The sequence below is a fragment of the Canis aureus genome, chromosome 10 (genome assembly GCF_053574225.1).
Source record: "Canis aureus isolate CA01 chromosome 10, VMU_Caureus_v.1.0, whole genome shotgun sequence".
In the NCBI taxonomy this organism is placed as follows: Eukaryota; Metazoa; Chordata; class Mammalia; order Carnivora; family Canidae; genus Canis; species Canis aureus.
Window position 1 is genome coordinate 5,581,382 of NC_135620.1, and position 16,211 is coordinate 5,597,592.

The window sequence follows — 16,211 nt, forward strand, 5'->3', positions numbered from 1 at the left end:
ATGAGCATAGCCAGGTGACCTGAAGTAAAATGACTAGGATGTTGATTTTTCAAGCATCATGTATTAAAATGATCTTGGGGAAGATGAACTTCTTTCTGAACATTCTGGGGCCCAACATGGCTTACAATTTTTGTGCTAGGATGAGGAAATGCAGAGTGGAGAAAAGACTGTGTTTTCATTTGGCAGCAGCTCAGACTCTCTAGGTATTGGGGCTCAACCTCTGCTTCTGCTGATTGTCATTTGTTTGCTTTGATCTGGTTAAGGCAATGGGCGTTAGTAATGATACCTCCTAAGGACAAGACCTCTCCTTCCTTCCTCTCTCTCTTGCAACATTTAATTTGTTAGAAGGAAAGATGATACACCAGCTAAGGAGAACCTCTACATCTACCTTGAATCTATTAGCTTCATAAACATACTGTGTTTTCTTCACGTGGTGTTTAGATGCCAAAGTATCTTGAAGGGATAGGCCAATGATTTGCTTCGCTTTTCCATCATAATGTAAATGAAATGGGAGACAAGTAACCAGGATACATTTTCTGACTTTGGTGAAAGGAATATGACTCATCTTGTTAAAGGCATACAGAGATCTTCATTTCAGAGAGTAACATATGTTCATCCCAACTGTTTCTACATCCATTGTGATGACGACAAGCTTTGGAGAAAATGTTGTAAAAGCATGTTTACTTTCATTTGTGTTCACTTCAGGGAACTGGATGGACAATAAAATCAGTACAACCATTAATGGGGGCAGGGATTTCCTTTGACCCCAGAAAGCTTTCAGGGATGAGCAGGCCTCATTTTGTATACCTCTAAATTTTTTTTTAAAGTTACATTTTTGAAACCCGATTCTATACACTTGGAATCCTTTTATAAATATTAAGGACTTGAGGGCATAGGAGTTTATGGTTTCCCTAATTAAAATAAAACTAAAGGCGTGACCATATTTGAACAGAAGGAGGTTTCTAAGTGGCCCTTCAGATACCGTTTAAAGGGTACAGTTAGGATAATGGAGTAACAGATACAGGTAAGAATTTGAATAATTCCTAAATTGTCAGACTCACCTGCTTCTGCAATTTGCAACAGAGGTACTCACTTTAGTGCACAAGACTTTTGGTGAGCTAGAGAACACTCCACAAGGGAATGGGCCAGTATCAGGAAGGAAAAAAAAAAAAAAAAAGCCCAAGAATAAACACAAATAAAAATCGACTTTCAAAGGCTCTTGATACCAGTGATTTTCCACTCCTGTTAGAATGTTGATTTCTTTCCAGAAGGATCTCAGCATGGGCCACCTGCCAGGGGAGAACAATATTCAACTTTGAGTGCCAACTGCCGCTCACAGCTCTCTCTCCCTAAGCAGTGGAAGCCCCTCCGATTTTTACATTCTCTGCTTATTCAGAAACCATAGCTGCTCTTGAATTTCTCATAAGTCTCTGACGAGCACCCTGGGAGCAACTTGCAACAGGTGATCCCATATATCTCAAACAAACGCTAACTACAGTAGTCAGGTATGGATGGCCATCTTGAGTGGCTACTGATCCCATCCACTGATGTAGGTTAGCCCCTTATCAGTACACCGAAACTATTTAGATTTTTTTGGCAAATGTTTGCAAGTGAACAAAATAGATGTACATGCCTCCAAGGGCCATCCTTTTTTTCTTTTTAACTTGAAATATACTTGATACATAATACTATGTTAGTTTCAGCATATAATGCAGTGAACCAACATTTCTATACATTATGAAATGATCCCAAGTCTAGTTACCCTCTGTCACCATACAAAGTCATCACAATATTATTTACTATATTCCTTAGAATGTATTCCTATGTATCCCCATGATCTATTTATTTTAAAATCAGAAGTTTGTTCTCTGTATTTATTTGTGTTTCTGTTGTGTTTGTTTGTTAAAAATTCCACATATACTGATATCATATAGTATTTGTCTTTCTCTGACTTATTTCACTTAGCATAGAACCTTCTCATTCCATCCATGTTGTTGAATGGCAAGAGCACATTCTTTATGGCTGAGTAATATTCCATTGTATGCATGCATGCACGTATATATACACATATATACATACACAGACACACACACCATCTTTATCCATTCATCTACTGATGCACACGTTGCTTCTGTATCTAGGCTACTTTACTACTACAATGAACATAGGGATGTGTATATCTTTTCAAATTACTGTTTTTGTTTTCTTCAGATAAATACTCAGAAGTGGAATTATTGGATTGTGTGTAGTTCTACTTTTAATTTTTTGAGAAACTGCCATACTGGTTTTCATAGTGGCTGCACCAGTTTATATTCCCACCAACAGTACACAAGGGCTCCTTTTCCTCCACATCTTTGCCAACACTTGTTATTTCTGTCTTTTTGGTATTAGCCATTCTGACGGGTATAAGGCAGTATTTCATTGTGGATTTGGTTTGTACTTCCCTGATGACTAGTGATGCTGAACATCTTTTCGTGTGTCTGCTGGCCATCTATAAGTCTTCTTAGAAGAAATGTCTATATGGGTTCCCTACCCATTCTTAATCAGGTTATTTGGTTTTTCAGGGTGTTGAGTTGTAGTTGTTCTTCTTCTTCTTCTTTTTTTTTTTTTGTAGTTCTTTATATATTTTGGATATTAACCTCTTCTTGGATCTATCATTTGCAAATATCATTTTCATTCACTAAGTAGATTGCTTTTTGCTTTGTGGATGGTTTTCTAGTTTGATGTTACCTCATTTCTTGTTTTGCTTGTGTTGCCCTTGCCTAAAGAAACAAATCCAAATTTTACTGCTCAGAGTAATGTCCAAGAGTTTACTGTCTATGTTATTTTTCTAGGAGTTTTATGGTTTCAGGTCTCACATCTAGGTCTTGAATTCATTTTGAGTTTATTTTTTTGGATGGTATAAGAAAGTGGTCTGGTTTTCCCAATACCATTTATCAAAAAAAACTATCTTTTCCCCATTTTTTATTCTTGTCACCTTTGTTGTCAATTTGCCATAGAACATAGGTTTATTTCTGTGCTCCCTATCCTGTTCCATTGATCTGTGTGTCTATTTTTGTGCTAGTACCATACCGTTTTGATGACTATAGCTTTGTATTGTGGTTTGAGATCAGGGAGCATGATACCTCTAGCTTTGTTCTCCTTTCTCAAGATTGCTTTGGCTGTTGGGAGGTCTTTTGTGGTTAAATAAAAATTTGGGGCTCATTTGTTCTAGGTCTGTGAAAAATACCATTGAAATTTTGATAAGGATTATACTGAATCTGTAGAGTACTGTGAATAGCATGGATATCTTAATTCCTCCAATTCATGAGCAAGCTACATCTTTCTATCGATTTGTGTATTCTTTGGTGTCTTAAATTTTTGGAGTATAAGTCTTTCACTCCCTTAAATTTGTTCCCAAATGTGGATCCTTTTTAAAAAATAGGAGCAAATAATGCATCTAATTTTCTGACTTGCTTATTTAAATTTTATGCTGCCTTTAAGCATTATAGAAATAAAATTTCAAAATGGCCAAATTATGGATGTGGATATGCTATGAGTAAATCCCATGCCTCAGTATTCACTACTGAAGATGAGACTACCATGTTTATAAGGCACAGAGTTGCTTTTATAATTAGTGATTTTCAGACTTACTGGGAATGAGGAAAACCAGGTCCCCTTATGGGAATTTGGGGCTCTCTTGGATAGCTATCCAATGAGCACCTTACCATTTTGGCTTATTTTATATAGCCAAAGGGGATGCTTTTGAAAACTAGTTTAAAAGTGAAAGGGAATAAAGGGAAAGGAGAGAAATGAGTGAAAATATCAGTGAGGGTGACAAAACATGAGAGACACCTAACTCTGGGAAATGAATAAGGGGTAGTGGAAGGGGAAGTGGGCAGGGGGTTGGGGTGACTGGGTGATGGGCACTGAGGGGGGCACTGGGTGTTATGCTATATGTTGGCAAATTGAACTCCAATAAAAAAATTTAAAAAATAATAATAAAAAAATAAAAAAGAAAAAGAAAAGAAAACTAGTTTAAAAAGATTCAAGTCTGGGAGCTTCTGGGTGGCTCATCTGTGAAGCCTCTGCCTTCAGCTCAGGTCATGATGCTGGGGTCCTGAGATCAAGCCCCACATTGGGCTCCCTGCTCAGTAGAGAGCCTGCTTCTCTCTCTCCCTCTGCTGCTACCCCTGCTTCTGCTCCTTCTCCCTCTCTGTTAAATGAATAAATAAAATCTTTTTAAAGAAAATTCAAGTCTGCTAAAAGATCCGCATCTATTGTAACCTTGCACTGTTGGTGTCCATCTTCAGTGGGCTCCTGCCTAAACTCTGCTTTCATTGCTGTCTATTGAGACAGTCAGGTAATCTCTATTGTCCTGTGGTCCTCTCAGGGGAGTGATTCTGTCCACATGGCCCCACGTACCTTTCACGAACCTGTTGTTTGGTAGGTTCTCAGATGCTCCCTTTGCTCCCACAAGGTTGGCTGTTCCCAGAACCCACGAGGTGACTGCAGCAGCATGACTTTGCCTAAGGGGTACTCAGTGGTACCACAGCCCTGCCTCCTGGCCCTGCATGTGATCACTGGTCTAAGAGTTAAGAAGACCCTAGACCTCATGCACGTGATCATGGAGCAGCAGGACTCTAATCCCTGGGGTACCACACAGTGTCTCCTGTCTCTTCCTAAGAGATCAACACAGCAGCCTATAATTTAAAAAGGGCCATTGCTGATCTTTCTCCAAATAAAAGTAGCCTGTGCCTTTCTTGGTCCTGGTAAACATCAGGAATAGCATAGTTATCCCTTACCTTCAGCACTAGATAGCTCGGTTGTCCAGGTTCAAATCACTGTGTTGCATACACAGTTAGTTGGCCTGAAGACCTCTGGTCTTATGTTGAGGGAAGATTCTGCAATGTTGTTTTTTAGAGAACAGTTGTCATTTCTACTCCATGCATTTATATCATTTATTCAGCTATTATTGTTTCCTATTATACTTCTAGGTATATAACTGAAATGCTCTGTTGTGTGTATGTTTTAAGAAATCTCTGAAATTTCCACATGTTGCTCCTTTACTACTTATTTCTTATGATTAAAATATGTTTGACTCAAATATCAATGTTTTAGGTCTTAAAATAAATGAACTAAGGTTTTAGATCCCCACCTACAGGCAGACTGCTGGTGCTTTCTGACCAGGCATTTCTGGTAATATTTGTTGAAGGCATTAAATGCCACAGTGTTGTTGTTGTTGTTGTTGTTGTTGTTGTTGTTGTTGTTGTTTTGTTGTTTTTGTAGTTTTATCTCTAGATACTTCTGTACTTGGTGAAAAACATTTTTGGGGGCACAGGGTGGCTCAGTGGTTGAGCATCTGCCTTTGGCTCAGGTCCTGGGATCAAGCCCCACATCAGACTCCTTGTGGGGAGCCTGCTTCTCCCTCTGCCTATGTCTCTGCCTCTTTCTCTGTGTTTCTTAGGAATAAATAAAATATTTTTAAAAATTATGATTTTTTTAATGTCACTGAGACTAAAAGTAATAATGTGTTGGGGTTCTCTTCTCTTGTGGTTTTCAGGGTGCTGGTTGCACAGCCCTGGTGGTCGCTGTGGTGGCAAGGAAGCTAGAACTTACCAAAGCAGAAAAACACGTGCACAACTTCATGATGGATACTCAGCTGACTAAAAGAGTGAGTTATCATCCCTGGATCTTCAAAGGGAATATGATTGTGTGTTTTTCCATGTTGGGCAATAGGATTTTTCTTTTGACCTCTGAAGCTAAAATGACATGGTTTCCAGTTAAGGCCTTCTTGGAATCTGTTCCATTTTTTTCACATTGAGAACAGACTCATCCTAACTTTAGGTGAAGGAGGAAATAATTGGATGACCTTGGTATTTACTAAAGAATAAAAACAGATCACGTCAATCTCAATAAATAGGCACACTTAACATTTAAGTTTGCAGGACATGAGAAGGGACATTGCAATATGTAATCAAGTAGGAAGGAACACACTGTCAATGTAATCTAGAAATTTTACAGGAAAGTGGTTCAACAATGTTTTATTGAGCTTCTGTGAACCACTCTTCTAAAGACTGGGGTTGCAACAACAATAAGAACCAGCCAATGACTTTTAGGACCTCAAGCAAGGTAGGAGCAGAGATAGGAGGCTCTTTCTGTGATTTAAAGGCTGTGCAAAAGATGAAGTGTAGCATCCCCATGGGAAAACTACAGTAGAAAACAGTAATCCCAGTGTTTACAGAGCACCCACTCTATGCAAAGCTTGGCTCTAAGCATGTCACCCATGGAAGCTAGTTCCATCCTCAGACAACTCTATAAGGGAAGTGCTAGTATTATGCCCATTTTAGAAATGTGGAGAGGTTAGATAACAGAGAACTTAGATAACTTGTTCAAAGTCATTATTTCAAAGAGGGAAAAGATTTGTATCCCACTTCCACTAAATTTTCAGCTTCTCTTAATAGTTACTTGAGAAACCAAAATAAAAGGTCAGATATTAAAGAATTATTTTATAGCAGTGTCATCTTGCTGCATAACCCAAAGTAGAATCTAGTCAGGTTGTCACTGAATTAACTAAATATAATGTTATTTGGTAAATTTACCCATAAAAGAAGCCATGGAGATTGAAGCAGAGTTCCATTTCTCAGTGTTTTTACTCACTTCTGATTTTGTCTGTATACCTAAAAGTTATCTTGGTAAATACTTCCCAATAGATCAGTCATTTCTCTGCAAATATTTATGCTTATTGGTTCTATTTATGAAATGGAAACATGGATTCCAATTACCTTGTTCATTTCTAAGTCAGACACTATTGTGTGACTTTATTTCAGTTGGAAGGTCCACATGCATTCTTGATGTTCTCAGCCACTCGATTGTAGACGCCATGCTCTTGGCCTGGACGTATCCCATCTAGTTTCCTCTCACTCTCCAAACTCACGAACATGGGTAATATTACAGAAAAGCACAAGGAGAGACATAAGTACAGAACTGATTGGAGGGCTGGGATTCTTATCACTTTCAAAAATATACCAGGAGATGCAAATACATGACTTTTAGACTATTTGTCCACATATAATCCAAAATTGGAGCCATACGTTTTTAGATCTTATCCTAGGCTTGTTTGGATGAGTTCCGTACTGTAGGATTCATGTTTAAAAATCAAAAGTTGTGCAGTATCAAAAGAACTCTTCCATAGAGTCCCTTGTATGATCCAAATAATCTGATTGTGAAGATTACACATTATAAATTTCACAAGAATTGACTTATTGCCATACAGAGGTAGAAAATGACATGAGAATACAACATAGCCCAAACATGTAAATCTTTTCGGCAACAAAAACAAAAGGTGTGACAGGATCACAAATAGGAGAAACCAAGTTAGCATGTTGGGGCGGAATCCTCCGTGTTTCATAAGTAGGTACTTAGTTTTAACTTAAGAAGCATACATATGGCATCCCTGGGTGGCTCAGTGGTTTGTGCCTGCCTTCGGCCCAGGGCGTGATCCTGGAATCCCAGGATTGAGTCCCACGTCGGGCTCCCTGTAGGGAGTCTGCTTCTCCCTCTGTCTGTGTCTCTGCCTCTCTCCCTTTCTATGTGTCTCTCATGAATAAATAAATAAAATCTTTAAAAAAGAAAAGAAGCATACATATAATTTCTTTAGGTTGACTTTAGGCTATTGCTGTTCCATATCCTACTTCTGAACAGACTGATCTTCAAACCCACAGTAGAACGCCTTTGATGAAGAGATCTGTGATACTTGTACAGGTCTCCCAGGTTCATTTGGGAGATATTCCAGCTTGGTTTTAGAATTGAATTAGTTTAGCCCAGGGTCACTCAACCTTAGCACTATTGACCTTTGGAACTAGATAGTTCTCTGTTCTGCAGATGTCTCTGTGAGTTGTTGATTGTTTAGCAGCATCCTTGGTAGATGCCAGTAGCATTTCCCCTGACTTGTGACAACCAAAAATGCCTCTAGACATTGCCAAATGTCCCCTTATGAGACCAAATTGCCCATGGTGAGAACTGCTGCTTTCGTGGGTTATTCCCCAGGGATATTCCTTGTATATACTCAATTTACTATAATAGGTATTTAACAAAAGTATACAGCATACCTAGTATAGTTGGGGTTCTGCGTTAACCACTGAGGATGTAGAACTGAAATATCATAGCCCACGACTCAGGGAATTTCAAGCTTTTACTGTGCCTCCAGCAAACAGATGGAAGATCTATGTACTTGTGTTCTTGCTTCTGTTGCTCATGAGCCTCCTAAAACCCATTCCTGGTCTGCTTTGGAGGATTGTGGATCTAGATGACTTCCTTTGGTTTTTGTGAATGCGTGTCATTTCCCCAAATGGACCATGTTTTCAAGTCTTTCTTGCAGTTGTTCTAAGTTCTTGTATTAAAGCAACATCATCTATAGGGATTTTCTTTATAGAAAGCTTTTTTAGTAAGAAATACTATTCTAATTTCAAAGTTCACATTCTCCACAATGCTTTATTAATTATATTACCTCATTACTACTTCTTAAAAGTGTAGCTGCTTTGCAGTATTACTTGGGACAGAAATCTCTTATGGCACTCCAACAGACTTACTGACGGCTTGAATTTTATAGGCAAAATGTCACTCAGTAGAGGTACAAGTGTTAAAATGGCATTAGAATCAAATTTCTCATTTATGATACCCATTTCATTATTATAATCAATACAATATATGAAAATATAGCTCCTTTATAGTCCTCTTCAACTTAACAAGTATCATTTACTTGGAACTTGATTCCATCAGTTATTTATGGAATTTCTAAATGGGCCCATTTATAATTTTAACTTTTTAAATAAAAAGTCTAAAATACTGGAAGATGATGGAATAATAGGATCCTGAGCTCACCTCTTCCTATGGATACACCAAGGCTACAAGGAAAGATAATGCAACTGACTCTGAAAATTACCTGAAGACTAGCAGATCAGATCTACAATTAAAGACATAAGGAAAAAGCCACATGGCAAAGGGGCAAAGATGTGGTTGAGAACCAAATCCCCTGCATAGTAACCCATAGGATGGTCAGGGATATGACAGGCACAGAGATCCTACCTAAGGACTAAGCATCTAACCCCACATGGAGCATCTACCATTACTGGGGACCTGCACCAGAAAGATGAGTCCCTGTAGCTTCTGAATTCAAATTGGTAGGAGCTTACTCCAGGAATAGAAGGGCTGATGGACACCCATTTTCTTGCCCTCCTTCAGCCTGGCTGGCAAGACTTGTAGGAGCCAATTTTGGTACTCTCCATCTACCTTGCTGGCACTGGTCATCCAGCTACATCCAGTGAGCATCCCCCTGAAGCAGCTACTGCCCCAGGGAGGGGGGCTATCCCCATCTACCAGTGGTCCTAGAGCAGTCAAAGCCTGAGCACATGTAGCCAACACAGGGGACACCTCGGAGTACCTGGTTGTGGTGGCCAGATTTGACTATGCTACTGGGCCCCACAGGACACTCTCTATGTAAGACCAATACTTCATGACCAGGAGACATAGCTGATCTACCTAATACATTGTAATAAGCAAAGAGAGACAAAATTAAGACACAGAGGAATAGATTCAAAAGGAAAGAAAAAGGCAAAATCTAAGACAACTGAACAAACAAAATGGAGATAAGTAACCTACCTGATAAAGAGTTAAAGTAATGGTCCTCAAGATGCTCACCAGAGTTGGGGTGAACTCAGAACTTCAATAGGGATAGAAAATATAAAGAACCAATCAGAGCTGAAAAATACAATAATAAGTGAAAAACACACTAGAGGGAATCAACAACAGATCAAAGGAGGCAGGAAATAGATGGAAGACCGGGTAACTCACATTATAGGGGTCCCAGAAACAAGAGAGAGAAAGGGGCAGGATACTTACCAAAGAAAGAACAGCTGAAAACTTCTCTAACCTGGGGGAAAGAAACAGATATCCAGGTCCAGGAAGTAGACCCAAACAAGATAAACCCAAAGAGGCTGACAGCATAACACGTATTGAAATGACTAAACTTAAAACTTAAATGTTCTGGGGCACCTGGGTGGCTCAGTGGTTGAATGTCTGCCTTCGGCTCAGGTCGTGATCCTGGGGTCCTTGGATGGAGCCTGGAGTTGAGCTCCCTGCTCAGCAGGGAGCCTGCTTCTCCCTTTCCCCCTGCTTGTTCTCTCTCTCTCTCTCTCTCTCTCTCTCAAACGAATAAATAAGATCTTAAAAAAAAAAAAAAAGAAAGAAAGGTAGTGCTTTTATTTATTTATTTATTTATTAGGTAGAGAGAGAAAAAGTCTTAAGCAGGCTTCACACCCAGCACAGAGCCTGATGCAGGACTCGGTCTCACAATCCTGAGATCATGACCTAAGCCAAAATCAAGAGTCGGATGCTTAACAGACTGAGCCATCCAGGCACCCCTCTAGGAAGGTACAGCTTTTAGAATGCCTTTAAACTGAAGTAACCATCAACTTACTATAGACTGTTATATACACTGGATATTATATAGGCACCTCATTGTAACCACAGCCAAAAACCTGTAATAGATACACACAAAATAAAAAGAATCCTAACATACAGCTACCAAGAGCTATCAAACCAAAAGAGAGCAAGAAAAGAAGAAACAGAAAAGAATTGCAAAAACAACCAAAAAAACAATAAAATAGCAATAAGTATATACCCATCAATGATTATTTTAAATGTCAGTGGATTAAATGATTGAATCAGAAGACACCAGGTGATGAGATGAATAGAAAAACAGACCCATCTATATGCTGTCTACAAGAGACTCTCTTTAGACATAGAGACACATACAGACTAAAAAGTATAGGGATGGAAAAAGATATTTCATGCAAATGGAAGGGGGAAAAACCTGGGGTAGCAATACTTACATCAGACAAAACAGACAAACCAGGAGACAAAGAAGGGAATTACATAATGATAAAGGGATAAGTCCAACAAAAGGATATAATTGTAAATATCCATATACCCAACATGGGACCACCTAAATACATAGCAAATGTTAATAGACATAAAGGGATAAGTTGAGAGTAATATAATAATAGTAGGGGACTTTAACGCCCCACTTACATCAATGGATAGATCATCCAGACAGAATCAACCAGGAAACAGTGGCTTTGAACACACATTAGACCATGTGGACCTAACATATATATAAGGAACATACCATCTAAAAACAGCAGAATACGTATTATTTTCAAGTGCACATGGCACACTCTCCAGAACAGAGCACATATTAGGTAAAAGAACAAGTCTCAATAAATTTAAGAATATTAACATCATAACAAGCATCTTTTCCAACCACAGTCCTCTGAAACTAGAAAACAATTACAAGAAAAAACTGGAAAAAAAAATACATGGTGGCTATCTAACACGCTACCAAATAATCAATGGGTCTATGAAGAATCAAAGAAGAAATTTAAAAAAATACCTACAGACAAATGAAAATGAAAACACAGTAGTCCAAAATCTTCGGAATGCAGCAAAAGCATTTCTTAGGGGGAAGTTTATATCTATCCAGGCCTACCTCAAGAAACAAGAACAATCACAAATAACATAAACTTACAGTTAAAGAAACTAGAAAAAAAGAACAAATAATGCCCAAAGTTGGTAGTAGGAAAGAAATACTAAACATTAGAGCCAAAGTAAATGGAATCAAGACTAAAAAACAATAGAAGGAATCAAGACTCTGAGAGCTGGTTCATTGAAAAAGTTCATAAAATGGATAAACCCTTAACCAAACTCCTCAATCAAAAAAAGAGCAAGGACTCAAATATATAAAATTAGAAATGAAAGAGGAGAAGTAACAATGGACATGACAAAAATAAAAAGGATTATGAGAGACTACTACAAAAAAATATATGCCAACAAATTGGACAATCTAGAAGAAATGGGCAAATTCCTAGAAACATACAATCTTCCAAGACTGAATCAGCAAGTAGGAAATATGAGCACAGCAATTACTAGTAGTAAAACTGAACCCATAACATTAATGAACTCCCAACAAATGTCCAAGACAAAATGGCTTCACTGGTGAATTCTACCAAACATTTAACAAAGAGTTAACACTACTCTTCTCATACTATTCCAGAAAGTTGAAAGAGGAAGGAATGCTTCCAGATTCGTTCTACGAGGTCAGCACTACCCTCAAGACACTACAAAAAAAAAAAAAAAAAGAAAAAAGAAAAAGGAAGGAAGGAAGGAAGGAAGGAAGGAAGGAAGGAAGGAAGGAAGGAAGGAAGGAAGGAAGGAAATTACAGGCCAATATTCCTGATGACTATAGATATAAAAATCTTTAGCAAAATATGAGTAAACCACATTCAACAATACATTAAAAGGACCATCCACCAACAAAACAGAAAGGTAATCTATTACTCAATGGGAGAGTATATTTGCAAATGATAAATAGGGGGTTAATATTCAAAATATATAAGGAACTAATATAATTCAACATCAAAAAACCCCCAAATAATCCCAATTAAAAAATAGTTAGAGGGCCTGAACAGAGATTTTCCAAAGAAGAAACACAGATACCCAACAGGTACATGAAAAGATGTTTAACGTCACTTGTCATCTCGGAAAATCCAAATGAAAATGGTTAGGATAAAAAGACAAGATATAACAGGTGTTGATGAAGATGTAGAGATAAGGGACCCCTCATGAACTGCTGGTGGAAATGTAAAATGGAATGGAAAACCATTCCACCATTTCACAATGGAAAACAACATGGTGGTGACTAAAACAAATTAAAACTAGAAATACTATACAATCCACTCTCCATTTCTGAGTACTGAAAACAAAAACATTTATTAGAAATGATATATGTACCCCTATATTTATTGCATTATTTAAAATAACTAAGATAATGGAAGGAATGTAAGTTTCAATCAATAGATGAATAGATGAAGATGTGATACATATATACAATGGAATATTACTCAGCTATAGAAAAGAATGAAATGTTGCAGTTTGTAACAACATGGATAGAGCTAGAGAGTATCATGCCAAGTGAAATAATTCAAACACAAGTACCATATGATTTCATTCATATGTGGAAATTAAATGCATAAACAGAGTTAAAAATAGATAAAGACCAAAAAAGCAAAGCAACAATCAGGCTCTTAAATACCCAGAACAAAACGATGGTTGCCAGAGGAGAGTGGGGTGTTAGGATGGGCAAGATAGTTGAAGGGGAATAAGACATACAAGCTTCCAGTTGTAAAATAAGTAAGTCATGGGGATGAAGTGTACAGCATCGAGAATATGGTCAATATTCTTGTGACAGCTTTGTACGGTGACACACAGATGGTAACTGCACTAATGCTGAGCATTTTGTGTCAAGTCACCATGTTGCACACACCCAACTAATGTTATGGTCGCCTAAAATATAAAAAAGAGTTCAAAAAGCTTCTGAATGATGGAGAATGATTTCTGGGACATAACCAAAAGTAAACAAGAATCTAAACACCATACATAGTTACCACAAAGTTTCGCAGTCTGTGAAAAATACAGATTGAAGGGTGCTGTTTATGAGAGAAAACTGCAACTCTGGCCTGAAACACTACACAGAAGAAATCTTTTTTTTTTCTTTTTTCCTGATGGTCAACAGGGGTAATGATTATAAACATCCTGAAAGCTGAAGAGGACTATAAGGAAGAAGCAGTATGAATATTAAGCATCTGATTATTCTTTCAGGAAGAGATGTAACTTTCTAAGCTTCTCATTGTGTCTCTTAGCTGAATTGAACAATTTCCATGAAAAATTATTCACCGTACACAAGTTTCCAGAGGAACAGTTTCATACAGAAATGGTTTCTCTGTTTGACAACATTAGCCACATAAAATAGTTGAAAGCAGGACACACTATTGGTTGCACAGGATATTAGGAGAGATTATTCCACGTAATTCCAAAAGTTTACATGCCGCTCTGCAGGTCAAAAGTGGCCAAGTAGGTGTATGTACCCAGAATGATCTAATGATTTCAAAATGAAAATGCAATAATTTGTCATGGAGCTGGGTGAGACAGGACCAGCTATTTTGTAGGTTTGCAGTTCATCCCCTCACAGAGGCGGTGTGTTTATCTTGTGGAAATATTATGACTCTTCATTCGCATCTGAACTGAGAAGAAATCCTGGAGTTTGGCCCTCTGCATACTTCCATTTTGGAAAGGAACATGAAAGTAAGCAACTCTGATAGCCCAGCCATGATTTTTAAAGGAGCTAGGTGTACCACAAAAGATAATTATACATATTAATGTCCACTGTGGGTGTTTCCAATTCTGTTAAGGATTCGCAATAAGATCCCTAATAAGAACATCATTATGCAGTTATATAATTTGCGTTCCTACTTTGTCTCTTAGCAAGTGAACAGAGATCCCGGAAGATTTAGTCTGTCTAGCTTTTACCTTGTGCTTGGTGACAGAGCCCAGTGGGTGAAAACACAAAATGGGTTCACTTGGGCTTGACCTGTTCCAAAGCTACAGTGTTCATCCAACCACATACCTGCTCTGGAGGGACCCGGGCGGCATGTGGTGTCCATGTCCAGGCTTGGAAACGTTATCTATGTTTGTCCCAGGCATCCTGGGGACGTCTGCCCACAGCACAAGAGGCAACATTTTACACATTTTACTGTAGTTAGGAGAATGAGAGGCAGGAAACTCTCTTGCTTAAGTCAGAGATTATGTCCCATCCTCTTAAATTTGAGAATAGCAGAGGCACTGCACCAAAATAACTCTCTGAAGGAAGAGGCAAGAGGAAAAAAGCCAGAGAAACAGATTTCTTCTTTAAGAATCAAAGTAGTCGAAAACAAAGGAAAATTATAAACAAAGTACCCTTTAAAACAAGTGAAGTAAGTCAAAAGGAGGACAATTATCGTATGGTGTCACTCATACGGGGAATATAAAAAATAGTGAAAGGAATTATAGGGGAAAGGAGAGAAAATGAGTGGGAAAATCAGAGAGGGTGACAGAATATGAGAGACCCCTAACTCTGAGCAATGAACAAGGGTAATGGAAGGGGAGGTGGGTGGGGGTTAGGGTGGCTGGGTGACGGGCACTAAGGGGGGGCCACTTGACAGGATGAGCACTGGGTGTTATACTGTTGGCAAATTGAAGTCCAATAAAAAAATATACAAAAAAAAAAAAAAAAAACAGGGCTCTAATAACAGGTATCTAAATAGGTTTGAGCAAAGCAAAGTTTCAATTCAAAGCCAATCAGTTTTCAGGGCTCTTGTGGTTTATCAAATATTAGTATACTTAACAATGTTGTTTACTTTACTACTATGGCTTTAATTTGTTATTGTTACCTATAAATCAGCAACAGAACATTTTCATATTCTTTCTACCTATGAAGGTGGTTTTAAGGCATCTGGGTAAGTACTATTACTTTTAATTAGTATTACTTTTCTGGCCTTTGTTTTCTCAAAATACCTGCTTATTAATATGCCTTTCAAAATGTTTCTGAATAAAGATTTTAATTAGAGTTGAGCATGAGTCAGGCAGAGCCAGTGTTCATGTTTCCCTTCTATCGCTCCTTATTTTTTGATGTAGAGGAAAGAAGTTCTATTTCACAGTGGTGTGTTGGCCCATTAATTGGCACTAGAATGATTACAGCTACTAATTTTGGAGGGGCCATAGCTAGGATTCCCCCCATAGCAACTATCATGGTGTCTAACATGTCGTAGACACTTAATAAATTTGTTGAATTCATAAATGGCTATTAGGGAAGACTTAGATCCCGGGTCTCTTTTGTAACCTGTCTGCCCTTTTTATCAAAAGGGTCCTTTGGTTGATAAATATGTATCTGTGGTTCATGATTAGAAGTTTTTTGGATACAAAGTATATACTATGGTGTCAAATATTTAGTACCAGTTATGCCCAAAGCATGGAGCTAGAGAGACACAAAGATTAGTGACAAGGCCCCTGCCCTCTGAGAGTTTGTAAATGCCCCCAAAGGGCAAGAGGGAGCTTTCAGGTTATTTTGTGAGATGACTGGATGGCAGGGTTCTTAACTTCATAAACGAAAGAAACCTGCCCTCTAAATCAACTTCCCTTTCATCTGAATGATGTAGACCCACTTCTTTTCTCCAGTTGGCTATCCTGCCCTGTAATAATTCCCCATTGTTCAAACTTATAGAACACAGAGATACTTCCTACCCTGTTTTCTCACTGTTCCCTTTCCCTTTTGGCCCTAAGAGGGACTGGATAAACCTACT

General features: G+C 38.2%; 1 protein-coding gene across 1 annotated transcript in view; it reads left to right on the plus strand.

Annotated features, from left to right (window-relative positions):
- KCNN2 (potassium calcium-activated channel subfamily N member 2) overlaps positions 1-16,211 on the plus strand; it is a 143,210-nt gene that overhangs the window by 114,182 nt on the left and 12,817 nt on the right. Inside the window, exon 5 of the mRNA XM_077911247.1 lies at positions 5,543-5,653. Within this exon, the coding sequence (XP_077767373.1) occupies positions 5,543-5,653 (111 nt within the window). The remainder of the gene's footprint in view (positions 1-5,542; positions 5,654-16,211) is intronic.